The 27,867-nt window shown below is 41.8% G+C and overlaps 2 protein-coding genes across 24 annotated transcripts in view; both read left to right on the forward strand.

The window, feature by feature from the left end:
• Nucleotides 1-18,763, forward strand: part of kif1b (kinesin family member 1B) — a 66,813-nt gene extending 48,050 nt beyond the window's left edge. For 12 of the 23 annotated variants that reach the window (XM_024806450.2, XM_076878279.1, XM_076878281.1 and 9 more), the window contains 27 exons: nucleotides 2,043-2,221; nucleotides 2,762-2,899; nucleotides 3,722-3,973; nucleotides 5,550-5,668; nucleotides 5,990-6,075; nucleotides 6,291-6,420; nucleotides 6,756-6,909; nucleotides 7,797-7,887; nucleotides 7,997-8,115; nucleotides 8,270-8,325; nucleotides 8,583-8,783; nucleotides 9,390-9,498; nucleotides 9,618-9,684; nucleotides 9,832-9,916; nucleotides 10,346-10,451; nucleotides 10,934-10,960; nucleotides 12,937-13,051; nucleotides 13,150-13,283; nucleotides 13,384-13,445; nucleotides 13,540-13,685; nucleotides 13,865-14,125; nucleotides 14,218-14,289; nucleotides 14,385-14,506; nucleotides 14,600-14,752; nucleotides 14,973-15,165; nucleotides 15,324-15,442; nucleotides 15,552-18,763. In XM_024806450.2, coding sequence (XP_024662218.2) covers nucleotides 2,043-2,221; nucleotides 2,762-2,899; nucleotides 3,722-3,973; nucleotides 5,550-5,668; nucleotides 5,990-6,075; nucleotides 6,291-6,420; nucleotides 6,756-6,909; nucleotides 7,797-7,887; nucleotides 7,997-8,115; nucleotides 8,270-8,325; nucleotides 8,583-8,783; nucleotides 9,390-9,498; nucleotides 9,618-9,684; nucleotides 9,832-9,916; nucleotides 10,346-10,451; nucleotides 10,934-10,960; nucleotides 12,937-13,051; nucleotides 13,150-13,283; nucleotides 13,384-13,445; nucleotides 13,540-13,685; nucleotides 13,865-14,125; nucleotides 14,218-14,289; nucleotides 14,385-14,506; nucleotides 14,600-14,752; nucleotides 14,973-15,165; nucleotides 15,324-15,442; nucleotides 15,552-15,594 — 3,339 coding nt within the window. In that variant the 3' untranslated portion in view covers nucleotides 15,595-18,763. The remainder of the gene's footprint in view (nucleotides 1-2,042; nucleotides 2,222-2,761; nucleotides 2,900-3,721; nucleotides 3,974-5,549; nucleotides 5,669-5,989; nucleotides 6,076-6,290; nucleotides 6,421-6,755; nucleotides 6,910-7,796; nucleotides 7,888-7,996; nucleotides 8,116-8,269; nucleotides 8,326-8,582; nucleotides 8,784-9,389; nucleotides 9,499-9,617; nucleotides 9,685-9,831; nucleotides 9,917-10,345; nucleotides 10,452-10,933; nucleotides 10,961-12,936; nucleotides 13,052-13,149; nucleotides 13,284-13,383; nucleotides 13,446-13,539; nucleotides 13,686-13,864; nucleotides 14,126-14,217; nucleotides 14,290-14,384; nucleotides 14,507-14,599; nucleotides 14,753-14,972; nucleotides 15,166-15,323; nucleotides 15,443-15,551) is intronic. The other 11 variants (XM_076878292.1, XM_076878295.1, XM_076878296.1 and 8 more) reach the window with 6 other exon arrangements.
• A 2,836-nt stretch (nucleotides 18,764-21,599) lies between these two features.
• pgd (phosphogluconate dehydrogenase) lies at nucleotides 21,600-26,927 on the forward strand. The gene is made up of 13 exons (XM_004554184.3): nucleotides 21,600-21,757; nucleotides 22,165-22,240; nucleotides 22,329-22,508; nucleotides 22,602-22,667; nucleotides 22,750-22,868; nucleotides 22,954-23,023; nucleotides 23,117-23,251; nucleotides 23,366-23,555; nucleotides 24,538-24,668; nucleotides 24,844-24,977; nucleotides 25,501-25,600; nucleotides 26,098-26,220; nucleotides 26,414-26,927. Exons 1-13 carry the CDS (start codon nucleotides 21,750-21,752, stop codon nucleotides 26,531-26,533), a joined length of 1,452 nt encoding a protein of 483 aa, XP_004554241.3. The 5' UTR covers nucleotides 21,600-21,749; the 3' UTR covers nucleotides 26,534-26,927.
• Nucleotides 26,928-27,867: the final 940 nt, after the last annotated feature.

Raw genomic sequence — 27,867 nt, forward strand, 5'->3', positions numbered from 1 at the left:
AATCACCCTCATAGCAATAATCTGGCATTTTCTACGTATTTCACTGACACCTAAACACAAACCCACATGACACACCCTCAGGCCTGGGAGAGTGTCACAAGGGAAGCGCCTGATGATGTTAATGGGTCAGAGGATCTTAGACTTAAAGGTTGCTGCATAAAATATTTTCCATATAATAATGACTTACAGGTTCCTAGCATGATTTTAGGGGTTTGCAGAGTGTGCTTAGATAACTTGGTGTTAAAATAAAATATTATCATCCTTACACTATACGCTGTTTCCCCGCCTCTTTTTCAGCTCTGTAAAAAGAAAAGTTCCATTTTAGCTCCTTATTTATTTAAAGCCCTCCTCTCAAGAAGCCCTGTTTATATAATACAGCTTCATCAAGATGGGAACAGCCATCTGAGAGCTGTCGGCTGGCAATAAAGCCCACAAAGAGGATAGACTCGTTCAGTACAAAATGTTTTCATGCAGCGGTGTTGACATTTCAGAAATTACTTGTATTGTGATCATAGACTTTTCTTATGCATCCCCTTCCCTCTACAGTTTCGTTGTACATGTTCAATGACAATAAAAGGCTATTCTATTTGTCTATTTTATATGTTTCTATGTTTATATGCTAGTGCTAATTGTGGCCACATTAGCGTGCAGCATGCTAACACAAAATTAAAAGTGATGCAGGCCTTCAGTTTTTTTAGATACTGGAAGTTCTTGCAGCCAGCAGTAGACCATTCTGGTGTTCTTTGGATGTGATTGATACATTTTAAAGAACCAGCAAAAAAATAAATAAAAATGGCGGCACCCTCCTTGTTAAAGAAGGTGTCGCCTCACTGTAAGAAGGTTCCTGCTTTTGATCTTACCTGGACACCCAAGTTTGTGCATGCGACAGCTCGAGAACGATGCAGAGTAGCAGTTTCAAATTGATAACATTGGTGTATCTGCTAAAAGTCTCGGCCGAGTTTGAATCTCAGTGACATCGGCCTCAAGGTTAGAGATGTGGCTTTTACTTTAAAGCACTTTAAATGGTTACTAAGATAACAAAGCTGTATATCAATGCCATTCCATTACTATGCATGTATATGTGTCTAAGCAAAGGTTCTCTGGATCGTCTGCAGGTTGTGCAAAACGCTGCAACTAGGCTGTTGATAAAATCCTCCAAGTATTCACATGTGACACCATTGCTATTTCAGCTACACTGGCTTCCTGTTGAATTTAGAGTACATTTTAAGATCCTGGTCTTGACATTTGGAGCCTTGGATGGACTGTCACCGATCTACATCTCCGATCTGCTACAGCCCTATGTCCCTAGCAGGTCCCTGAGGTCATCTTATCAGGGCTTACTTGCTATAAAACAGACTAAGATGAGAACTAAGGGTGACAGAGCTTTTGCCACTGTGGCCCTGAGACTGTGGAACTCTCTCCCTCATAACTGTGGACTCGGTAGTTGTTTTTAAAAAACAACTCAAAACTCACCTTTTTAAAACTGTTTTTGGTTAAATTTCTGTTTATATTGTCTGTTTTACCCTTTTATTATTTGTTATCTTATGTGCAGCACTTTGTGATTCTGTCTAGAGAGGTGCTATATAAATAAAATTTTATTATTATTATTATTATTATTATTTCAAGGTCACACAGATATTTATTTTTTTTATGTTCCTGTCAAAACTCCTTTAAATAAAACTGATGCCTGGTTTACCTCCCTTATCCGGGATAAAAGTGTGATTTAAATGCGTGTCCACTTCTAGGCCCTCTGTGATTAATACCAGTAATGAGTCATCTGTCACATTTCCAGGCCATTTTCATCATAAGCTGACAGGATTTTATCTTGGGTTTCTATCTGTGTGTGATTTATATCGAATGTTATTAATTGCTTTAGTGTTTTGTGTCCAGAAGATGCTGAGATCAAAAGGGCATGAAGAGGAAGGGAGTGGAGGGGTGTTCATCTGATCTTTCAGCTTCACAATATCAACCAACCTTCGAACATTTACTTACCTGAAGATATAAACAGTCCCTTGTATTCGTCCTTTCCCATCATTCATCAGGTCCAGTTCCAGTTTGTCTTACTGACAGACACACCATACTCGCCACTGCCCCCTGAGCTCCTTCCCCCAGAGCCAGAGAAAGATCGTGACCCGAGACCTTTCCCTCGCACCGTGGTCGCTGTAGAGGTTCAAGACCTGAAGAATGGAGCCACGCACTACTGGTCCCTTGAAAAACTCAAGTAATGCTTCCACTTTTCCTTCTTAAACTATTCCTGAGTTTATTTACAACACATACATTTAAATCCTGAAGCTCCAATTGAGACACGTTTGACACATAATTGGGGTTTTTTTTGTTGTTGTTGTTTTTTTCAAATTGGTTATTCTTAAAATGCTGTTAAACAGGTGTACCTAATAAACTGGTATCTATCACTGAAAGACCATTCTCAACAATAATAATGAAAATAATAATAAAAGCCCTAACTTCAGATTTTAACTGTAATTTTAGAGTAACTAACCTGTATAAGAAATAATTTACCAAAAGATATTTTAAGTATTTTAAACTTTCTTTTTCCTTTTTTTGTTTGCATCTATCTGCTTTTGTGCAAATTTATTTATTTTTTGTGTGCCTCTTCTCATATTTCCTGTACCAGGAATGCAAAAAAGACACAAAGAGCTATGATATCAGCGTCTGTACACCCAGCAGTCTCTGCCTTCTGACTTTTAGGACCTCTATCTTTCTCATCGCTCTTCCATTAAAATGACTCGCTTGTCATTTGCAGGCAGAGGCTAGACCAGATGAGAGCGATGTACGACCGCGCTGGAGAAATGGCCTCCACGCACCAGGAGGATTGTGAGGGCACTTTGACAGGAAACGACCCCTTCTATGACCGTTTCCACTGGTTCAAACTCGTGGGGAGGTATGTAACGCAGAACCAACAGAAGCGTACGGTGCATCACGTTCACTCGTGTTCCACTTCTCACTTTCATCCTCTGCCATTGAAGTTACATGCACCAGCGTTTTCACACATTTGGGCCTCGTGTTTTATGATTTATGTCTGTTGGTGTTTTGCTCCTCGCAGAAATCCTTCATTTTTATTTTTTTGTTGTTGATTTTATTTTCCCATATGATTTCATGTCACATATCAACTTTCCTTTTTGTATTTATTATTTTATTTGATGTCACATTTTAATCCTGTGTTGTTTTTTTGTAGTTTTTTTTTTTTTAATCCTGTGTATCATTTTGCTGTGTCTGTTCGCACATGTCACTCCCATGTTGATATCCGCCTGTAATTCATACAAACACTTGTTAATAGCATTGTGGATTTTGGATAATGTGGAAATTTGAGGCATTTTTGTATTCTATCCTCTTTTCATTCAGCGTGTGTGAGACGATTTGTATGTTAATCCTTTAAAGTGACGTTTCATTTTGGTTTAAAATAGTCATGTTTCTGTAAACCGCTGTCACACTGTTGGCTTAATACCTGCTGCCTATGAATTGAATCCTACAAATTTATTTGCATTAACTCTTCACATTATTCTGTGTAGCTGATAATCGTTTACATTACCTACTGGAGAAAGTGTCCAGCTATGTGTTTTATGTTGTTTGAGGAAGGAAATGTTTGTTTCTGAAAGTGAAGTGTCACATCGATGCCGTGCTCACTGAGCTGTTTTAACTCTATTGCTCCACTCTTACCTATCCTTGGTTCTCGCCACTCTTCCCAAACTACCGCCCCCATCAGCTCCCCCATCTTCCACGGTTGCGTCAATGAGCACCTGGCTGACCGCACACCCTCTCCTACTTTCTCCACCACCGACTCGGAGATCACGGAGATGGCGGACGAGCGCCAGAGCGAGATGTCTGACTTGATCGACGATGAGGCGTTCGTGGACGACACGAGCTCAGACGCCGGCACCGAGGAGGGCTCGGACATCTTCAGCGATGGCCAGGACCCCTTCTACGACCGCTCCCCCTGGTTCATCCTGGTGGGAAGGTTGGTGACCGTGGCGTTCACATACAGGCTGGGGCAGGAGTTTGGAGCTGATGTTGGCTTGGTTTATTTTTTATTTGCGTGTATGCAGATACAGAGCAAAGAGAAACCAGTGAAGAAAATAGGAAAAACTGAGGATGTACTGGATTACGCCCTGTGACGATGCAGAAATAGATTTTGGATAGTTGATAGTTTCGCATCGAGCAGCAGTGCAGTGAATAGATGTAAAGGGACAAAATGCACCAACATTATTATTAAAGATCAGGAGCTTAAAATGTGAGTAAACACATGTGCGCAAATGACTTCCAGTTCGAGATAATTTGGGCACTTTTTCGATGTAATATGCTTAGTCACACTTTTAATTTAGACTTAATTTAGAGTCCCACAAAAAAAGCCGCCATCTTTATCCATCCTCCCAGCGTGATGTCTCATTCCCCGCCACCATCGCAGTGCTGACTGCATTAACCGCCATCTGTGTTCGAAATACATGTATTTGCTGTGTGGAAGCTGATTGGCTATTTGTCATCTTATGTTGTTGTTTTTTTAATCCTCTAAATCTTTTTTCCTCTTTATATCTTTTATTTATTACATTGTGATTACATCATTATGTTCTTATAACCTTGTCTGCTATAACAGTGTACATGTGATGGATTGTAGTTCATATTAACTGACCAGTAGTTGGTAGTTGTCACTCAATCAGGCTCACTGGGATTTGTTTTAATTCATTGTTGTGAAATGCTGCAGCAGCTCACGTTGCACCCATGCCGCAGCCTCAGTGCTGTAAACATAATGGCTACTTAAAAAAAAAAAAAAAAAAAAACGACTCTCCCGCCTCAGAAGAAGACAGATCAGTGCAGCCAGACTGAGCTGAACTAAGCTCGGCTAACTTGCGTCACTGTGACTTCAGAGAATTTACAGATTCATATCTTTCCTCCATCTTAGCCTCGAGTCTCCCTGCACTGGGACAGCAGACAGTTTAAAAAAAAGAGTAGGCCGTCAGATGCACAGCAAAACAAATCAAGTCCCACAAAACAAACTGACAGTGAGTGCGTGAGTAAGAGACTAACACGGCCATAACGCAGCACAATAAACCACCCTGTTACAGGCTTTACCGCCGCAGCCCCGGCGATCCATCACCACCCTGTCACGCAGTTTAAAAATAAAACAGATGGTTTGAGCTGCTGCAGATTTCAGCGCCCCGGAGCATGTTTGAGTTTATATTCCCCCCCTTGTTTTTTTTTTCTTGGGTCCTTAATTTTATTTTTTTGCTTCTCCTCACATAAATGTCACTAATATTTTGCAGTATGTTATTGTAATTATTAATATGTGCTAAACACTCAAAGCGATTGTGCGCAGGGTGTTTGAATTTGCTGTCAGTCTGTATATGTTTTGTGGAGACGTCAGAAAACAGTCTGTGACACTGCTCAGATCTCCTTTGGGATCCAACAGATATCAGCAGTTTAGTGAAAGCCACCGTGAATCGGATGTTGACGTTTTCTGTATCTGAAAAATGCCGCAGCTGTTTCCAGACTGCACCGCGCTCAGGTTTTCATATCTCTCTCCTCCTTTTTACTCTCAGAGCTTTTGTGTACCTGAGTAACCTGCTGTACCCTGTACCTCTGGTTCACCGTGTTGCCGTAGTAACGGAGAAGGGCGAGGTGCGTGGCTTCCTGCGCGTGGGGGTCCAGGCTATAGCTGGTGAGTAATTAATGAGATTCTTTAGTGAGTGAGCCTACTGGGGGAGATAAAAGCACGCTTATTGCTCTTTATTAAATATGAGCGCCCCTGTATTTGGGCCATAGCCTAAAAATTGAAAACTTCCTATTTAAATGGTAAATTTAACTGCTTTAATGTTCAGTAGCAGCATGGCAGCATATTGAAGAGCTTTTTTAAGTCACTGATACAGTGGCAAAGAAAAGATTCCTTAGATTCAGTGTATTCCTTTTGATCCGTGTTGACAGTTTAAGTCATCTGTGTCTGAGATAGATCCTGATTAGAGGAGGGTTTTTCTCTTTGTAGCTGACGAGGAAGCTCCAGACTACGGGTCAGGAGTGAGGCAGTCAGGAACTGCCAAGATTTCCTTTGATGATGAATACTTCAAAAAGGTAAGCCCGGAGCAGCACCTTTTCTGTGATGGTGTGTATTATTGTGGTTCAAACATCAAGTCATTGCTGTTCCTTATTTTTTATTATATTCCTATGTATTCAAGTCAAATAAAATGGCTAGCCTTAAATGGCCAATGCCTCACACTATAGCTAGGTTTGGAGATTCAGTGTCGCTCCTCCAGCTATATGCTAATGTCTTCCTCTGTTTCAATCAGAATGACTTCCCCTCCAAGGTCATAACCCGCTCCGGGTTGTCCCTGGAAGAGCTGCGCATCGTAGAGGGTCAGGGTCAGAGTTCAGAGGTCATCACACCCTCAGAGGAGCTCATCAGAATCAATGACATGGGTAAGGCTGCCAGACTTTCACCTCTTTACTCGTAAATTTCCACCTATGAGCCCCAGTGTTAAGCGCAGATGGTCCTGTTTAATGAAAAAGGAGGACTTAAAATGTTTTGTTATGGAAATTTGGCAGTTTTTCTTGTCCTGTGAAGGAACGTGTATGAAAGCTATTTGATGAGTGAACACCAGAATCCTCTCTATAAATTACATGCGTGAATGTGTGCTTGTTTAGAAGTCAAATGGAGACGGCAGAGTCACAAGTGCAGTCAAGGGTCTGTTTTTTTTTTTTTTTAAACAAGTCATCCAACAAGCCTACTAACCTTTCACTCTGGCTTTCTTCAGACCTCAAGCTGGGTAACATTGGAGAAACCAAACTAAGTCATGGGGATGATCTGGCAAGCCACTTGGAGGTGGGCAGCGTCTTTACCTTCCGTGTCACTGTGCTCCAGGCCAGCGGCATCCTGCCTGAGTATGCTGACATCTTCTGCCAATTCAAGTGAGTGCACGATCCTGAGAATACAGTAGTTGAGTCGGCTTTCCTTTACACTTCTAAAGGGTTTCTAAATGTCTTTCAAAGTTTTTTCCACTCATTTTCAGTCCAGTCATTGTACTTGAGGTACATGAGAAAAACACCAACTTTAAAATGTATGTTTAAGCACTTTGAGGCAGTGGTGTGGGAGATCTTGTCAACACTAATTAAATTAAGAATGCAAAAAAGTACCATCAGATTTCGATCCACCGCAAAAACACACAAAGGAGCATTATCAGTCATGGATTTGGCCTCAACAGAGCCCAGAACCTTAATGACGCAGTGTGGGATCATCTAAAGGCAACATCCAACGAAGAGCTTTGAATGTCCTTTAAGAAGTCTGGAAAACTACTTAAAGAAATGACAAGAATGCTTGCCTAAGAGTTCAGGCTGTGTCGAAGAATAAAGGTGGTCATGCCAAATACTGACTTTAAAGAACATTAGAATTGTACAAACTCTGTTTCTTATATACCAAATTTCCATCTATGTTTGCACGTTTCAATAAACTGCTGCACCCGTTTCCCATTTTATTGGGGAAAAAACTAAACAAGGGAAGACTTTTGCACAGTAGTTCATATTTGTTTGAAGCAGACGGGTTAAGTGGAAAATGCAGTGCTGTAAAATCAGCTTTTTAACTAAAGTATGGTGTTATTGCTGTAAATTTACACCAAACTGTTTTGGTTTAAAAGTCGTTTGATTTGAGTTCAGCGTTTCAGCTTTATCTCTAAATATATACTCAGAACGAGGATTCAAAATTCTAGCTAAATCCTGGAGTGTGACTTTCAGCTGTCTGTCGTTATCTCGTGTAAAAAGAAATGCAACCCGCTGACATTCATTTATGTTTCTTCCCTCAGTTTCTTGCACCGTCACGATGAGGCTTTTTCCACCGAGCCTCTGAAAAACACTGGCAAAGGAGCTCCTCTGGGCTTTTACCACGTCCAGAATGTGAGTGCACACACACATCTGCATCTACACACACTAACTGTGCTTCAACGATTTTATTCCAACTCAGTTTGTCAAACCCTTTTTCTTTTTTTTTTATCTGTTGGAGCAGATTTCTGTCGAAGTTACAGAGTCTTTTATTGAGTACATCAAGAGCAAGCCCGTCGTGTTTGAAGTGTTCGGCCACTACCAGCAGCACCCGCTGCACCTCCATGGCCAGGACCTGATCAGGTTGGTGGGGGTCAAACAGCAGATCCAGTCATGCAGTGATAATTCATATTTAATGCAGCAGATTTTGTTAGAACAATTAAACAATTGTGTTCTGATCACATTGTCTATTTTTATATGCATATGTAAATAAAAGGTATTTTTATTATGTCAACAGTCCTCCAACACCATCCAGGAAATACTATCCTATTCCCATGCCTCTGTCCAAACCAGGTGAGTGTTTCCATGTCACATCAATGTGTTCTTTGCCATCAATAATTTTATGTTGATTTTTTTCTTACATAAGCATGCCTCATGTGTCCTTCCACTTTTTTTCCTTGTCATTTCTCGCCTCCTTTGGATTTCTTTCTTTTTGTCTCTTATTCAATCATTCCCTCACAATTTATATAATCCTTTTACCCAACTCTGTCCTCCTTCCTCTTCTTTTGCCCTTCAATCTCTCTCACCGTTCATCAATATCGCACATCCAGACCATACCCGTAAGATAGAGTTGATCCGCTACCTCGTGAGCGGCTATGTGAACGGCAAAGTGTTGGACACGCTGTCCGAGCACGCCAACTCCCTGGCGTCCTCTGCTCTGGCCAGTCTGGAGGACGAGGCTGACCAGCTCTCTCACTTCCCCTTCCTCCCAGTGGCCAGTGACCCTGTGCTAATTGTCCCCAAGCATCATGGTTGGTACAGTGGACTCTGTTGTAGCTAATGAGCCAGACATTTGATGCTGGTGCTGTAGTGATTAGAGTAGTGCTGTGCTCTTATAGTGCTCTGTGGCTGCAGGCGGTAGCACGGTAAAGTTCTGCTGTGGTTATGAGTGCTGCACCTTGCTGCAGGTGCGGTTAGTTCGGTCACGATGTCCTCCTGTTGCTTAGAAACTGTCCTGAGGAGACAACTTCAGGGTCAATGACATATCATTCACACCATATAAGGAGTAAATACAGCAGTTTTCAAGTGTAATAACATTCCTTTCGATCATATTGAGCATAGACGAATGCAACTGTGTTTCAACAGGACCATAATCCCGATGTGTGAGACAGCAGGGTGCTGCCACTGGTGTTGTAATCTGTGGTTTACTTCCTCCTAACATTTCAGTATGCTTCCAGTATCTATCCTCTGTGATTACTGGCTCAGTATAAAGAGTCAGCAGTGTTTTCACATTACCTATCCATCCTCCATTTAGTCACCCAAAGCATGTAGTAAATACTCCTGACTTTTATTCATCTTCTCTGAAATTCAGACAAATTCCCGCTTGATAACATTGAGCTTCTGTCTGTGTGTGCCAGTTCCAGCCACCAAGTTGAACACCATCACCAAATCCAACCTGGGTCATTGTGTCAGCAAGTACGACCTGCTGGTCTGGTTTGAGATCAGCGAGCTGGAGCCCACTGGAGAGTGAGTATCCACCTGGAGTGTTATATTCCCACACAAGCTTTAAAGAAACAATAAAAATTATCTCCACAAAGAATATTATAAATTGGGATGTTGTGTCACCTTCCTCCCTCCATGCACAGGTACATCCCAGCCATCGTGGATCACAGTGGAGGCCTGCCCTGCCACGGTACCTACCTGCTGCACCAGGTACAGGATTGATCCACATGTTCTTTTCTTATTATTCACACATTGGTAACTGCTTCCTTTGTACACAGTTGAATATCTTCTTTTAAAGCGTAATGTTGCTCTAGCTGTGCTCACTGTGATCTTGAGCTCCTGTTATGTTTGCTGCAGGGGATCCAGCGGAGGATCACAGTGACCCTCATCCATGAGAAGGGCAGCGAGCTCCATTGGAAAGATGTTCGTGAGCTGGTTGTAGGTGAGCAGCCTACCTTTAGGGTCTAGTCGTGCTATACCTCTCTGTAGAAAACAAGAGAGAAAGACAGGACAGAGCATCATTAAAGGGATTTGACTTTGTGAGATCACACTGAAAACACACCACTCGGTTCTGTCTGAGACATTTTCAGTCTGGAAAGATGAATCTGTCGGGCTTTAGGCTGCTTCTCACTTTAAGCAGTTCATGCTGTAGCTGTAGCTGATGGACCAAATAATTACATTTCATATTTTAGAAATTCAGCTGCTGACTCTGAAGCCAACAGGGCTCTTGAGTGTGGATGATTGTGTTGGTACTGGATGCTGTGATAAAACCGCTGTTAGTGGACAAACTGCCTGCTGGCTGAGCTTCTCTATTGAGAGCTATTCCAACACAAGAAGGTCTTATAACTGTTGTGTGGATCTGCCTCACCAGGTCGTATCAGGAACAAGGCTGAAGTGGATGATAGCGCAGCCGATGCTGTCCTGTCCCTTAACATCATTTCTGCCAAGAACATCAAGTCATCCCACAACAACAACAGGTAGGTGAAACTCCCACACTGAGTCAGTTTGAGTGAGAACACACTAGTCACAACATTTGAAGGTGTAAAATGTTTCCATTCACAGATCTTTGAAGCTTTCTTGTTTCCTTCTTGCTTGTATTCTCTTCAGTTATTATCATGAAACACATTTATTTTTCTTTAAAAAAGCCAATGTGTTACATTGTTACACTGTGTTCTTTTGTCATGATTGAGTTCCTGCCATGTAAAAAAATCATTTGTTGACACTCTGTAGTAACTGTAGTAACCTTATCAGTTAAAATCTATGCATGTGTCCATGTCTGTATATTCTCTGAAGCCACATTGGAGTCATTGCACGACCTTTTCCATTTTCGCTGCTGTTACTTTGCTTCATTGTCTCTGTTGCCTGACTCTTTGTGCTTCTCTCTCTCTTTTTTTTTTTTTTTTTTTCTGTGCGCTCTCTTTCTTCCTCCTGCCGCGGCTGGACTCATGATTGTGCTCAGGCTTTCTATTGATAAGGATATTGATAGGTACCAGCGACCAGAGAACATAAGGCTCCTTCACTGAAAGACCTTTATGCTTCTCATTAGTCCCATAGACTCGTAGAAATAAGCTCTCCACAGTTTGTGTGTGCTTGTGTGTTGCATAAGATCTGTCTTCATTCATGCCTGTTGATATTAAGCCTCCTAAGCTCCAAACCGGTAAAAGCAGTCTTTGGAGGCAACACTGTTTTTTAGTACTTTTCTGTATTTGTTTGTGATTGTGTGACACTGAACCACGGTGCTATGTATATCCTCTGTAACACTCAGACGTTTCCAGATCAATGTCTTCCCCCTCAGCTGTTTCTCACTATAGAGTCTTACCTCAGTAACAATGAGGCACCAGCAGAGCATATCTGGCTCTCAGTCTGTGTCTGATAGTGCCCCCTGCTGTCAATAACAGGAACAGTGTAGCCTTGTATAGAGCTCATAGTGATGGTCTTAAGATTGCTGCTGCAAGGCAGTAATTTGTATCCACTTGTGCTGTATGTTCTGAGCATATGCAGTTATGTGAGCTCTCAGGTTTTATGTATCAGGACATAATTTAAAAACAATCAGGTCCTTAGTAGGTCTTAATATGAGGTAAACCTCACATGAACAACAATACATAACACATTATACCACGTCATTATTTATTTAACAAACACTGAGCCTAAATTCAGATGTGGTGAGTACATCCAAGCCTACTTTCATAATTATTTAACAGGGTCAGTATTAGCCAGGTGCTAATTAAATGCACTAGATCATCAGTAACCACGACTGTCAGTTTGCTGGCGTATTCAGGAGAGTGGTGACATACTGAGGAGGAGAGAAGCAATTGTTGTTACCCATGAATCTGGGAAGGCTTTGAAGTAGATCATTTTACAGCAAGGAAGATTATTTACAAGTTTAAAAAAAAATCAAAGACTGTTTCCAATCATCCCAGGAGTGGACGTCCCAAAAAATTCACCACAGATATTTGAGGCTCTACAGGCCACAGTTAGCATGCTTAATGTTGGAGTTCATGGCAGTGCAATTAGAAAAAAGCTCAACAAATATGTTTGGAAAGGCTTCCAGGAGAAACCCTTTTCTCTCTAAATACAACATGGCAGCATGGGTTCAGTTTGCAGAGTTGAAAACCTAAGCCCTAATGCACAGCTTCAAGATTGGTGAAAACCAAACACAGCATATCAGCACAAACACCTCCTACCAGTGGTTTTGCACGGGTGATGATTATTTGGGCAAAGTGTCCAGGTCACTGAGTGAGCCATGAAGTATTCTAGAGTCAAATGAGATCATCGTTGGGTCAGTGACTCCAGAGCGCAGCAGCAAAGCTACAACAGAGTGGTGCTGCAGTGGCTCAAAGTCCAGACTTCAATATGATTGACGTGCTGTGGCGGGACGTTAAGAAAGCTGTGCATTAATACATTTCTGCAAACTTCAATGAACCGAAGCAATATTGTAAAGACAAGTGGGTCAGAAATACCTCCACACTGCTGTGAGACACTAATAAAAAATGATTACCTCAACTTTTTGCTGTTAAATTTGGTTCCATCAGCTGCTGAATTACAGGATGTACTTGGTTATAGTCATTTGTGCATTTTGGCATGGTTTTAAATAAATAATGATGTGGTGTAATAATCTAGATCTAGAACCTTAGACTGCTTTTCACGTGTCTGTAAATGAATTTCTTTCTTATCATTGTCCCGATTGGTGTCGGCTGACACTTGACACTCTGTGGCTCCTGATTTGTCTGTTGTCAAGGTCTCACCTCAGTGCGATTCCTCACGTTTTGTCATGATTAAAGGATGAATGTGAACACCGCTTCAGTCACTGTGTTCACTTCCTGATATGTCAGAACTGTGCTCACGTTTTTTTTAACAACATGACACACTGCTGTACACAGAGACCCTGTAGTGTTAGCACCAAGTAGGACTTCATAAAAAATAATGCTGTCAAGCTAACTTTTCCTCTGTCTGTCTTTTCAGGACTTTCTATCGCTTTGAGGCAGTGTGGGACAGCTCCCTGCACAACTCCCTCCTGCTCAACCGCGTCACTCCCTATGGAGAGAAGATCTACATGACCTTATCTGCGTATCTGGAGGTCAGCCGCTGCTCCAGTGTGTTGCACCTGTTTGTACGTGTTTTTAAGTCTCTTGATGTCATCGTGTCTAACACACACCCTTTATCTCCTCTCTACAGCTGGACCATTGCATCCAGCCTGCCATTATCACCAAAGACATCTGCATGGTCTTTTACTCCCGAGACGCCAAGATTTCCCCACCCCGTTCTCTCAAGAATCTCTTTGGCACTGGATACTCCAAAACTCCTGACTGGTAAATCTGGGCTGCTGTACTGTGGCCATCTCTGTTTCACAATCAAAGATATCTGCCCTGTTACAAAGTTTCCTTGTTCATAACTTCTGCTTCATTATAGCAACCGAGTGACTGGGATCTACGAGCTGAGCTTGTGTAAGATGTCTGACACTGGAAGCCCAGGTGAGCGGACATGAAACATGTTTAAAGAACGGCAGCTGTTTTATCATAATTCTGCGGAGAGCTTCATCCTAATGAGGGCTCATGTCCTGAGCAGGGATGCAGAGGAGGAGGAGGAAGGTCCTAGACACATCAGTGGCTTACGTGCGTGGAGAGGAGAACCTGGCCGGCTGGAGGCCCAGAGGAGATAGCCTCATCCTAGAGCACCAGTGGGAGCTAGAGAAGATGGAGCAGCTGCAGGAGGTGGGGCCTTAAAAGATTCATAAAGAAATAAATCTGTTTAATATCGTAGAGGGAAAAAAGACTTTTCAACTCAAAGACCAAAGTGCTATTCTAAAACGTTTTTTCTTCGAGTACACACTTTACATGACTAACCCTCCCCTCTTATCCCCACCTCACATTCGCCCCCATCTTTCATCCAGGTGGAAAAGACCCGTCACCTTCTGGCGCTGAGAGAGAAGCTGGGAGAGGCGGCTCCCGTAGGAACAGCTCCCACCACCAAGTCCCTGAGCGAGTCTCTGTCCCCCAGCATGAGCTCCGGCACCCTGTCCACGTCCACCTCCATCTCCTCTCAGATCTCCAGCACCACCTTTGAAAGCGCCATCACGCCGAGCGAGAGCAGCGGCTACGATTCCGCCGACATCGAGAGCCTGGTGGATCGTGAGAAGGAGCTGGCCACCAAGGTGAGAAAAACGTGGGCTTAGTGGGCGTTCTTGTTGCTGCCTTCTTCCTTCTCTGCTCGGAGCTGATCGGTCTTGTTCCTGTTGTGTTGTAGTGCCTGCGCCTTCTGACACACACCTTCAATAGTGAATACAACCAACTGGTGAACAGCATCAGTGACTGCAAGGTGAGAAATAAGAAGTAAAAAAAACTGCCTTTTTGTGTCACATCATTGAGTTGATATATTAACGTCTACCTCATCCTGCTGTTGTTTCACTTCAGCTTTCTGACATCTCACCTATCGGACGTGATCCATCCGTGACGAGCTTCAGCAGTGCCACCCTCACCCCTTCCTCTACCTGCCCCTCTCTGTCGGACTCCCGCTGTGGCTCCATGGACCAGAAGTAAACATATTTTTAGGAACATTGACCTCGATCTGCAAACGGTTATTGACAGGTTATCTATTTGATTCTAACTTGGTGTGATTTGTGTTAAAGGACCCCTGAGAACAGCTCACGTGCCTCCAGTCCCTCCTGCTCAGACTATGAAAACTTCCCGATGGTTCCCACTCTGGAGACCTCCTACCTTGCGCGGGCTGCAAAGAACGAGTTCCTCAACTTGGTGCCTGATATTGAAGAAATGCGACCAGGGTGAGTAATGCCATGTTAACCCAAATACTGTTACTATGACATGTGTCTCACAGACCAAATGTAAGTCGATACTCGTGTTCTCTAATTCAAGCAGAAATGATGTGGATTGATTCCTGAGCCTGGATGATTTCAGCTGGAAAACAAACCAACTCTGCTTCTTCCTCAGAAAACAAGCGCTCTCTTAAAAAATAAATAAATGAATAAAATCTCTTCTTTTCAGATCTGTTGTGTCCAAGAAGGGTTTTCTAAGCTTCATGGAGCCTCGCTCTAACTCATGGGTGAAGCATTTTGTGGTTGTTCGCCGGCCCTACGTCTTCATCTACAACAGCGACAAGGACCCCGTGGAGCGAGGCGTCCTCAACCTCTCCACAGCACAGGTGGAATACAGCGAAGACCAGCAGGCCATGCTTAAGGTAAGGCTGGATGTAACACGCTTTTCTTTAATGAGAATTTATTCAAATTATTTTGGTGCACGTTGTTCAGTTTTGGACACGTGGATTGCTGAAATGGCAAATCCACTGGGATTTATCATTTGAATGAACATGAGTATAATGTGATGTCTTCTTTTCAGACGCCCAACACATTTGCAGTGTGCACAAAACATCGAGGCATCCTCCTGCAGGCCAACAACGAGAAAGACATGAACGACTGGCTGTACGCTTTTAATCCTCTGCTAGCAGGAACGATAAGGTACACACACACAGACACACACACTCCTCTCACACCACAGTCAAACGTGCAGCTTCTGCACCCTTCAAAAACATTTCCTCCTCCTCACAACGGAAAACTCTCCCCGCAGATCTAAGCTGGCGAGGCGGCGCAGCGGCCTGACGAAGAACTGAGCGGGCGGAGCGGGAAAACCACCGCTTCCATCCTTTCTGAAAAGCCTTTGAAAATACCAAGTGTTAAAACTTATTAATCATTGTGATTCTTGACGGTTTTCTCTTGTAAGTAGACTTGTGGCTTAAGTCTCTTTTCATGCGACTAAAACGTTTAAGTTCCACAGAACTTTTGCCTCCCCGCCTCCCTCCAGCAACCCCGCTGCCAACTTAGCTTTCCTCCTCTCTATTCCCTCCCCTCAGCTTTTTGTGTTTTTGTTTCGATGACAATGTTTGGGTCTAATTTTGTTCCGCTTCGTTGTCATTCCCAAACTCCCCTAACTAAGTAGCATGTTGTAGTAGTCTACTTGTGTGTGCACGACTCTTTAGAAACTTTCCGTTTGCCAATCATCTGTACAAAAAAATGTCTCTATCAGTGTTATTTGTCTCCTGAAATGAGTTTCATTCTATTTTGGGGTTTTTTTGTTGTTGGTTTTTTACTAAATTAAAATGCTTGCATGATACCTGCAGCAGTCCTCAGGAGAAGACCAGGTTTGCTCAGTTTAAAACAAAAAACAAAAATTAACCAAATCAGCCAGCTTACATTTGAAACCATGAAGGAAAAATCTACAGATCTCTCCAAGTGACGTGTTAGTTTACGCTCTGCTACCTAAACTATAGCTGCTAATAGATTTATAGGGTATTTTTCTTCTCGCAGTGAGATTTGCATCAGGCTGAACCGTCTCTGAAACAAAAACTCAGTGGGAATGAAATTTGACAGGAGGGCCACGCCCAATTTCCTCTGTCATCCACGTCATACTTAGATCCTCCTCAATCTGTGTACATACGCTGCCTCTAAACCCCCGATAGTGCCAGTGTCAGTTAGTGAGTCAGTAAAATACTCATGCATTTGTGTTAACATAAAAACTGCAGACTAACTAGAGACAAACAAGCGAGGATCGCTTCATAACTCAGCAGTTTAAAAAAAAAAAAAAAACAATGACCGATTGTTCCTGCAGGAGTAGATTCGGGCCCCTTTTTGCTTTTTCATCCCAAGGAATAAAAACAGGGTTACAAGGAGAGGAGGAGGACTAGGAGGATGAAAACGAACTAGAGGGAGAACTTGATTTGTACATGCGGTCTGTTCTGGGATCAGTGTGGTAGTTAACCCTCATTTAACACATTCCTCTCTGCTCCTCTAGCTCGCTCTATCTCACTGAGAATCAGAAAGCCTTGACATTTACTGCTATTAACTTTACACTCTTGTTATAAAGATGCAAAGAAAACACGGTGGAAAGTTTAGGACGAGGTAAGGAAAAAGAATGAAGGTGCAATGTTTCTTTAGTTTTTTTGCTTTGACGCCAGTGGTTAGCCAGCAAAGCTGCTTTTAAATGGCCCGCAGGACAGATTACGATGTAGTCCCATGACTCCCCTCGCTGTCACACCAGCGTCGGCTGAAATCTCTGAAGTGAAGTACTCGTGTTCAGCAGCACCACAGGGAACCATGTGTTCATTTTTCTATTCTTATTCTTGAATCAAAACCTCATCTAACTCTCATTGTGTTCATATTTTTATTTTATTTTAACATTGTTATTTTTTTTCTTACGCTTTTAATCATTCCACAATGAAGGTTTTTATGAAATGTAACGGAGGGCATTTATTTCTTAATTTCTTTTAACCTTATTTTGCACATTAACACATATCTATAGCAAGGACAGAGACACAGCCACATATGTTGAGTCCAGGATTGTATTTGATCATCAGGAACAAATGATAAGAGCACATATCAGGAGTACACTGGATAGCTGTTTCTCAAAGGGTTTAATAGAAGGAAAGAAGTTAAAGGGACTACATATTCAAAGGTCTTATTTCTGATACTACCCTATGAAAATATTTGCTCTGTGTGCCGTGCTGCAGCTGCTACATTCGGCTCCGGATTCACTTTTTGGCACCTACGCCTCTCGAGATGTGTTAATGCAGACAGGCATAAAAAAACTCTGGTCAACCAACCAGCAGTCTGCCTGCTGTGTCGTATGAAATGCGTGGAAGGAGAGGAACCAACTGTCTGTTACATATAGATAAAAAAATGAAGCGCTGACGTGACCTCGGGTCAGCCAGCCTGACGGTCAGAGAAACAGAAACGTGCTGGATTGTGGATCTCTGAGCTGCACATCAAAGATGCACCTATGCACAGATCAAGTCTCGAAAGTGCAATGTACCTCATATACATGCTGATGCGAAGCGCTGCCAGAGCAAACGTTTTCACTTCATTTGCAGAGGTGTTTTTATTTTGGATTGTGTATTTATTGTTTGCAATGTATATATATTAGTTTGCAGCTCTTTGCACATATTAATAAAAGGTTCAACTAACTGATCAAATAAAGTCTGTGCGGTTTAGTTGTTCCACTCATATTAAACCAAATGATGGTGTGGCGGCCTGTTCTAGTGTGAACTGGGAGAGGGTTTGAATGTAAGAGAGAGGGGGAAAGGAAAAGGAGACCTAAAATGTAACCCCTGCACCTCGACTGAGGAGGTGAGTTACATTAGTGCTTCCTGTTTATTAGAAAGCGGTTTGAGTGAATTAGAAGTCTGTTGGGTTTTTTGGGGTTTTTTTTGAGGATATCTACTCATTAGTCATACTAGGCATCCATCTGAACTCTATCAAAATAAAGGTGTATTTTAACTCATTTTTATTTTTTCTAATATCAGGGATATAGGACTATACAAAGTAGCTTGTGACATCTAAAACGACAGCACACTTATTGTGTCTTTCTTCACCTCATCACTTTTTTCTGTGTGTGTGTGTTTGTTTTTCCGTTGATGCCTTTCAAACAAAACTAGCCATGATATTTCCCACCTTCCCCCTCTGACAATTAATATCAGTTAACCCCGCTCCCTTTCAGATTTGTTCACCAAAAGAAAAGGAAAAAACAAAACAAAAACATCATTAACGCTGTACATTATTTGTCAGACCGGTTTCATTTTCATACTTACTTTGTAAATATCTGTGTTGTATGGAGCTTGAACTAAAATGTAAATATGTTTACTGTATTTGTAATAATTATAATCCATTCGCTGTATAGCATAGATGTGTCATGCAGATATCCTAATTCTGTGTATGGTAATCTTGCACCATTGAACTGTTAGTGAATGAGGCAACAATAAAAGTGCAAAACGTGCATTAGCAGATGAAGTGGCGCCTGCTTATTTCCTGCTTTATGTGAGCTTCTGCTGTAGTTTATGTGCTTTAGTCCCAAGAAACCACCCTTTTACTGTGGCGCACAATAAGATCTTCTGATGTTTGGTGTCATCTTCCTGTGATCTCCTGTGAACAGGTGGATTAATTCACTTCAAGTTTATGTATGTAGCACCAAATCACAGCAGTTGCTGAACACTGTAAGGTAAAGACTCTAGAATGATAACAACATTTGAAGCTCCTATCCTTTTATCCCACATACCCAAAAGTTAGTTAGATGATAAATAGCCCTGTGTTTGTATAATGCAAAGTGGTGATAATGCCCAGGAAGTTGTTACTTCATTATGTCATTTTTTTTTCTTTTAAAGTACGTCCTCATATAAGTTGTTGTTTTTTTTTGTTTTTTTTAATGCCATAAAGCAAGTCATTGTTTACAAAAAATTTTACATTTTATTGGGCAGAATGAGGTAAACAGTGAAGAAAAGTATGAGATAACGGAGCATAGGATCTCCGGAGACTATGGCAACTAGAATTATTGTATAAATGTTTGTGTATTAAGGACTGACACAGACAAAGAATTAATCATACAATGAAGCAATGTCATTTTTGTTTATTTATAAACAGGATAAAACCATTCAAGTATTGAGTCATGAATAAAACAGCAACCTCTGGTCTGCTAATTGGGAAACAGAGGATGGCAGTGTATTTTTCAGTGCTAGTTGTCCAAATTGAGTGAGATGACTTTACATTTGAATAGATTTGATTACAAGTTATAATATTTAGTTTTAATTGAATGCAGTTCAATTTGATTTACATTAAGCCAATTCACAACATATAAACTTGCAATATATGGTAAGATAAAGGTTGTGCAATAATACAGAGAAAGCCCCGACAATCAAATGATCCCCTATGGCGAAGCACTTGGCAACAGTGGGAAGGAAGAACTCCATTTTCGGCAGAACCAGGCTCAGGGAGGGGCGACCGTCTGCCTCGACTGGTTGGGGGTGGGGTAAGAAAATGAAACGAAACTCACGTCATTGCCCTGTAAGTAAAAACAAATAGGAGCCAGAACCATCATCCCAGAAGCTGCCCTGGCTTACAGCCATGGAGACCCTCTCCCAACACGGCTGCACCCAGTGAACAACAGTGAGACACTACTGACAAATGCAGGCAGTGGTATACATCTACCCTGCTGTCAATCACACACGTTGTCTCCTACGGTCGCCGTTCCTGCTGTCGGGACTGGGTCGCCACATCACGCTGACCGGTCAGTCTCCAGTCTCCGCTGCGTGATCGTGGGGGTGTGACCCTTCTTTTCGGCTTGGCCTTCCTGCCTTCCTCTTCCCATCTGGGGCCTCTCTGCTTCCACTGCTCAGCTTGCTTCCGTTTCATAAGTCCTATAAACGGCTGATAGGACACCTCTGGACGCACCCATGCCTCAGCAAGTGATCACAATCAGCTAATTTCTCCCATGCCCAGCAAATCCACAGTGGATTAAAACAATGTAAAATAACACACTAAAAACATGTGACACAAACAGCATAAAATCATGCAAATAAAAACTACACTTACAAATAAACACTAAAATCTGAATAAAACCAATATAAAAAATAAATACACATTTCTACTGTGTGAAACTTACATGCATCACCAACTGAACCTTTATGTTAACGTTTAAAGCTCCAACTGAACCTCATTTAATTTTGCTTAGCAAAGTACTTTTCAACTCTAATAATTAGTAAGAGTATATTTCTTATCATCTTATTATCTTATCTTATCTTTGTTCACAGCACAGGAACACCCACTGACACACTCCGCACACTGGTCCTCAGTTTTTCAGATGCCATTTATTTCCATTATACAGAAGAAAAGACAAACATTTCAAACAAAGACAGCCAAGAACATCTTTCCTGTGCCAGAATGTGTGAAATAAAACTTAACATGAAAAGAATCAATGTCTACTCCATCCATATCCTCTGTCTGTAATGCATTGAGCTAGTTAGCAACAGGAAAATTGACTGAAATTATTAGATTGTGCTGTTGCATAATCTACTAAAAATATATAGGCAATTCTTCTTCTAGAAAACTTGCTGGGCGTGTAATCATTTCAGTATATATACTGAAATCATAAAATTTAGATCATTAAATCATTAGACATTTGCTAATGATTCTTTTAAAAAACAGCTGAAGACATTTTTATTTAGAAAAGCATTTACTTAATTTCCTCTTATGTTGTTTTTATTGTTTTACATTGCTGTTTTGTTTACTGTTACATTGTTTTATATTTCCATTAAGCACTTTGTGATTTTTATCTGTGAAAAGCGCTATATAAATAAATTTTACTTACTTACTTACTAAACGGCTAACAAATGGGCTTATCTTCTGCATTTGTGATTAAAAGATGAAATACACAATGTACTTGTTCAGATTTTCACCAGAGAAAAAGAAAACGGGATTCATTGACTTATAGATATATAGACATATAGTCTATTGTGGCGCAAGCGCAGCTCTCAGGTCTGACGCATTTGACCGCTGCCAATAGAAACGAGGTGTCCAACTGGGAGACTGACAAGGCAAAATCATCAAGTTAAAATGTTGTTCTTAAACTTACTAGTCAAAACAAGTTTGACTGTCTCGATACTTAAAGAGGAAAATCCATTTCTGAAACAGGTCCCTCATCAAGCAGACGTATGGCGGGCACTGAAGCTTCGTGAGTGACTTCCGGGGAAGCCAACAGGAAAAGCCATAGCTCTGCTCAGAATTCTAGACCAATCAAATTTAGCCTCGGACGTGGCTTGTTTGCAGAAAGCTCTTCGATTGGTTCTTGCTCTACGTGGGCGTACCTAAGAGTCTCAGTCAAGTTTAGATGAGAACGAGGAAGTGGAAAACGAGCAAGGAGGAAATCTGAAGGAAAGGACTGGTGTGCGAGCTCGACTGTCATTTTAATACAGTTACTTTACAGTTACTTTGCCCACAGAACACAATGGCTGAGTAAGTCCTTCACTTGTTTCTTCTTCTGTTGTGTCTTTTTTGTACAAAGTCGGGGCAATAGAAAGGTTATACCTACTAGTTGAGGTTCTTTTGTTTTTCTCCTTTGCTGAGAGTAATCTTCTTTAGTAGTTAATGCTAACGGTGCTGTTATCTGACCGGGGTCAGCTTTAGAGTTTGGTAGAAATATGTGTGGTCTGTGCAGCACTGAATTGGGTGATGGTCGCTATGGACTCTGGGAAATTAAAGGGATCTTCGGAGTGAGGACTCTGAAGCCCATGTTTTAATTTACTTGAAATAAAAATACACTGGATGACTTGCGGGATAGTAGACAGAAGGCTGTTTTGATAATTACCCTGAAGCCAGACTATCCGATCTTCTCACCTGTGATGTGATTCTTATTTCCTCAGAGCAGACATTGCACTAATTGGTTTGGCCGTCATGGGCCAGAACCTCATCATGAACATGAATGACCACGGCTTTGTGGTAAGTTGATGCCTCCTGTGTGTGTTGCTGCTACTCCCTGCATAACCTGTTCCACTTTTCTTTCACTCATTCAATATCTTTCCAACAGGTCTGCGCTTACAACCGTACTGTGTCCAAGGTGCATGACTTCCTGCAGAACGAGGCTAAGGGCTCCAAGGTGATTGGAGCAGAATCTCTGGAAGACATGGTGACCAAGCTCAAGAAGCCCAGGAGGATCATCCTGCTGGTCAAGGCTGGACAGGCTGTGGATGACTTCATTGACAAGCTTGTGAGCAGTCAGTCCTGAACTAGGCTAAAGTTTAGAAACTGCATCCAACCTGCATATATTTATTGGGTTTGTACTACATCTGTTAATTCTCAGGTTCCTCTTCTTGAGGCTGGGGACATCATCATTGATGGTGGCAACTCTGAATACAGAGACACGACAGTAAGTCATAAACATTCACTGTGGAGCAAAACCTCTTTATTCCAGAGGATATCACCATAGCTCATGCACTTCTATCCTATAGCGGCGTTGCAAGAGTCTGAAAGAGAAGGGCCTGCTGTTTGTTGGCAGTGGAGTGAGTGGTGGAGAGGAGGGTGCACGCTATGGACCCTCACTCATGCCTGGTGGGCATAAAGAGGCCTGGTAAGTCATCAGCTTCATTTCATGTGTGTTAAAAATCAGTGAACATTTATCTATTTCAGAGTGTAACTTAATGTTTATTTTATAGGCCATACATAAAGGACATCTTCCAGAGCATCGCTGCCAAAGTTGGAACAGGAGAGCCTTGTTGTGACTGGGTGAGTGATGTATATTTAATGTTTATTAAATATATATTTGTTGTTGTTATTATTATGCCAAATCATCTAACAAATATTGTGTGGCTTGAGCAGGTTGGCGATGAGGGTGCGGGTCATTTTGTGAAAATGGTCCATAACGGCATTGAGTATGGAGATATGCAGCTGATCTGTGAGGCCTATCACCTGATGAAGGATGTCTTGGGTATGGACCATGATGAGATGGCACAGGTGCGCTTGTTGTACTTCTATGACACCACTTTCACATTTGTCTGGCAGTATTAATTATGTAAAATATAAAGACAATATGTGTTTTTTGATTTTTTTGTTTTGTTTTTTTTTAAGGCTTTTGACAGCTGGAACAAGACTGAGCTGGACTCCTTCCTGATTGAGATCACAGCTAACATCCTTAAATACAAAGACTCCGACGGTAAACATCTGCTGCCCAAAATCCGCGACAGTGCTGGACAGAAAGGCACAGGGAAGTGGACGGCCATTTCAGCCCTCGAGTACGGGACACCTGTCACACTGATCGGTAAGAGGAAGAAAGGAGGCTTAAAGCAATGAACTACTCATAAAGGCTAGTGTCATGTACCAATACTGCAAAAGCCACTTATCAAATTACCCTTTAATGATCAGATTTCTTGGGCTTATACTTTGGATCTGTCAGCTGGCAAACACAGCATGGGCTGTGAGCTTCTTTTAGAGAATGTGATCAATATGTTGTTGCCTGTAAGAAGCTTGAAGGCTATTCTGATGGCCTGTGCATGTCAGGTGACATAAGGGGGATTTGGCTTTGGTCTTTGCTGTGACTGTATCATAGTCTGTTTCATAAACAGACCTAAACAAGAAGCAAGCTTTGTATGATTAACTTTAAAAGCATGCAGGGTAAACTATATGGAAAATGTACCCACAAGTGAGATTTTTTTAAATTGCTGTGTTTGCTTGTTCCCTGTCTGTGTTGGATACCCTGCTGTGATAGAGAGGGATGGGTGCAGAATAAAAGGCTTCATTGTGTGAGAACTAAGCCCATCAGGGCGAAGCAGTATGCACAGGAGGCGCTCTCACCCAGCAGGGATCACATTCCTCACTAGGACAGTTTTTACGTTATAGAGCAGTGCAGGTTTTAGCAAGTCATGCTGACCCAACAGGTTTTTTTTTTCCTACTGTCTTCAGTTAGTGGCAAGGAAATGATCCTCTCTAATCTGGGAAACCTTGAGTTTTGTCTGCCGTAGCTTTGGCACGCCTGCTTTACCAAACACTATTGCAAACACTGCTGAGTCATGCTGTCGCTCGAGCGTTGGCTGATAGCACAGCGACCCTGTGCTATCAGCTTGGAAATTCTATGTAATGCTTTGTCATTTTTTGAGATCTCGGGAAACCTAAATTACTATTTAAAAAAGAAAAAAAAAAGCTGGGCAGTTAGTTTATGTGACACTCAAAGCGGTGTGTGTAGTATATGCACTAATGCTGTCCCTCTTCTTTCCTCTCCCTTCTTTCATCCTCTTGTCTCCCAGGGGAGGCTGTCTTTGCCAGATGTCTGTCTTCTCTAAAGGATGAGAGAGTGGAGGCCAGCCGCAGCCTGTCAGGGCCACAGGGGGTCAAATTCAGCGGCAACAAGGCTACCTTCCTAGAAGACATCAGAAAGGTAAAACCCACAGTAAATGCATTTACTCTAAATGGGCCAGTTTAGGGCAGCATGCCACAGAGAGGCCAAAGTAAAAATGTTTGCGCACCCTTTGAGACTAACAGGTATCAGAAGTGATGAATAGAGATTTTAAACACTGAAAGTAATATGAATTGTTATGTTTTCATTTGTCCAGGCCCTGTATGCGTCCAAGATCATTTCCTACGCGCAGGGATTCATGCTGCTGCGCCAGGCAGCCAACGAGTTTGGCTGGACGCTCAACTATGGTGCGATCGCCCTGATGTGGAGAGGAGGCTGCATCATTCGAAGGTACTTTTGCCCTCATGTGTCCACACAGCATAAGTTTGCCTCACTTCCATGTTGTGCAAAAGTTTCAACACTGTTGTCCAAACAGTGGGGGCGAGAGCCCTTGTTAAGAAAGCCCAACAAAAACAGAAGTTTTTGTTGCTTAAGATTTAAAAACATTTGAGTTGAGCTGCAGTTTCTTTAAGTGCAAGGAAAACCTTTTGCAGTGCCAAAAGGTTTTAAAATTGCCTTTTTGTCAATGCGTTGTGTTGTAATGTTGAAGTGAGAAAAGAGAGGAACAAAAGGACTCTTCCCATAAAATCATATAGAGAGACAAGAATGAGGAAATTGTGATTGTGACACTGGTTTACTTTGTGTAACCTGGCACAGTTGTTGTGTAATCGCACATTTAACACTCATAATTTGCAGTGTACAGTCACCAGCCAGCTAATGGGGATGAAGTTCTCAAAGGGCATTGAACTTTGTTTAAATGGAGTTTTTATTACAGTATGTCTGGAGAACATTAACACTGCTTTTCCTCTTCCAGTGTCTTCTTGGGTAAAATCAAAGAGGCTTTCGACAGGAACGCTGAGCTGCAAAACTTGCTGCTGGACACTTTCTTCAGTAACGCTGTGCAAGACTGCCAGGTATGAGGAAGGAGGAAGTGGTCAAGCAATAACCTGCAATCACCACATTGACAAAGGCACAAAAAAACAAGTTATTTCCTCTTTTTAAAAAAAAAAAAAAATATAGAAAAGGAGTGAAGCAACAGTACGACTTGTCTTGTAGTCACCAGCCCTCTGGTCGATTTGTGATATAGTGGTCTGGGTTCCATTTACATTAAACTGATGAACTAATTCAAAGTGTGTGAAGATGATCAGAATTGAATCCATCCCAATAGACCCAAGTACACAATACATTTTTTTTTCTTCTCCCCCTCCAACTTTACAGGTTTTTCCTTTGCAAGTTTTGCAGTCATAGTGAGTCCTGCAGAATTTGAGCTGATGAAAAATGCTGCAGTGATTGTTTTGGTTACCAAAAGCCTTGAGATGACCTCTAATTTATGACCAGGTTCACAGTGATTTAATTTGGTCCTGTAAACAAACTTAATTATGTCTTCATTCTGTTTACTCTCCTGCTGTAGGAGTCATGGCGCAGAGCAGTCAGCACTGGAGTCCAACATGGCATCCCCATGCCCTGTTTCACTACCGCTCTGTCCTTCTATGATGGCTACAGACATGACAAGCTGCCCGCCAACCTTCTCCAGGTAACACAATTCTAGAAACGGTTACGCCTCCACTATAGGAGGTGTATCACAATAAAAGATCCCTTGTAGCTCGAGTCTTGTGCTGGAATCTAGATGCTATAAAATCCTTTTTTCATATCGTGAATCTTTTGGTTAAAATATTTTAAGGATTTGCAGATTTTAAAAAGGTAACTGTATCTGGCTTTGTTTTTAGGCTCAGAGGGACTACTTTGGAGCCCACACATATGAGCTACTCTCAAACCCCGGTCATTTCATCCACACCAACTGGACAGGTCATGGTGGAAATGTCTCCTCTTCATCCTACAATGCTTAAGGGAGATCTTCACGACACCCAAAAACAAACACGATGGAAGACCGAGGACGAGGGGACGTTATCAACAAGTGAAGATTTTAAACATTCCATCTTTCAACTTTCCACCATCTAGGACCCAGAATCTACTTAAACCAACTTTTTACTTCTCACAGAGACTTGTTGCGGTTATATTTATCAAGAGGTGGAACAATAGATTATGTGCACTGTAGACACCTCCTGTGTATTTTGATGTAGTCAGAGGGGATGTGTGACTCCATCTTGATATTACACAGGCCGCCAGGATACTGTTCCACAGTCATGTTGGGCACGGGGTCCACGGTGTTAACACTGGATTAAGGTGAACCCTTGCACTATGCTGTGTTAGGCTAAATAAAGATTTTCAATCCCTCTATAATTAGCTTGAATGGTCCTTAACTGTCTGGATGCTGTAAACAGGATTGAAGTGTGTGTGATACTAAATAAGGCAACAAGTTCCAGAGGACCGTGATATATAATCGTGACCTGCATTTTAAAGGCAAAGACATTCTGATCTACATAACCATTTAACACTGATGAAGACATAATTTATAAAACAACTTTATTTTAAAAACACCAAGTAGCTCCACACGTCTGATACGGTGGAGTTTTACACCACATGAGAACTCCTGACGCAACCCTAAAGGGGATGTGTCTCCGGTGGGAATTGAACCAGCAATATTTTGCTTGCCAAGTGAATGCACTGCCAATTCCAGATGGTAAGAATAATTAAAATCTGTAGCTACACGTACCGATCTGTATCAAAAGAATATCAAAAATATTAACAGGTCACCACAGTGAAATGACAAATAAACCATTTCATGTGTTGTCTTTTCAGAGGTTGTCCAGCAGGTGGCCCTAAGACCCTGACACATTTCTTTACACATGCACAAACTCATGTTAACACTACTAAACCCTTCACTGTTTTAGTGGACACCAACGTGGAGACTTATTCAATGATACTGTAGCATACAGTACAATAAACTGTGAGACAACACAATGTTAGGTATGCTCTACAATTTAAATAACATGGGAAAAACTGACTTCAAATTCAGCAGGTCACTATAAAAATTACAGCACAAGTTCAAAGACTCATTTAAAACTCAGCATCACAAGTTTCCCTAAGGTGACATTACTGTAACTGATTTAAAGTATTAAGATGCTGTAGTGTCCGGCCTCTATATACTCATACATTACTATAATACAGTGAACACAACACCATCATTAAACCCTATCCTGGGTCTGGACTGTTTAGGATTGGCTTTGTAACCTTAGAAACAATTCTTAGATAAATAAACCGCTGTTTATTGGGTAAACTG

The sequence above is a fragment of the Maylandia zebra genome, linkage group LG20 (genome assembly GCF_041146795.1).
Source record: "Maylandia zebra isolate NMK-2024a linkage group LG20, Mzebra_GT3a, whole genome shotgun sequence".
Taxonomy (NCBI): Eukaryota; Metazoa; Chordata; class Actinopteri; order Cichliformes; family Cichlidae; genus Maylandia; species Maylandia zebra.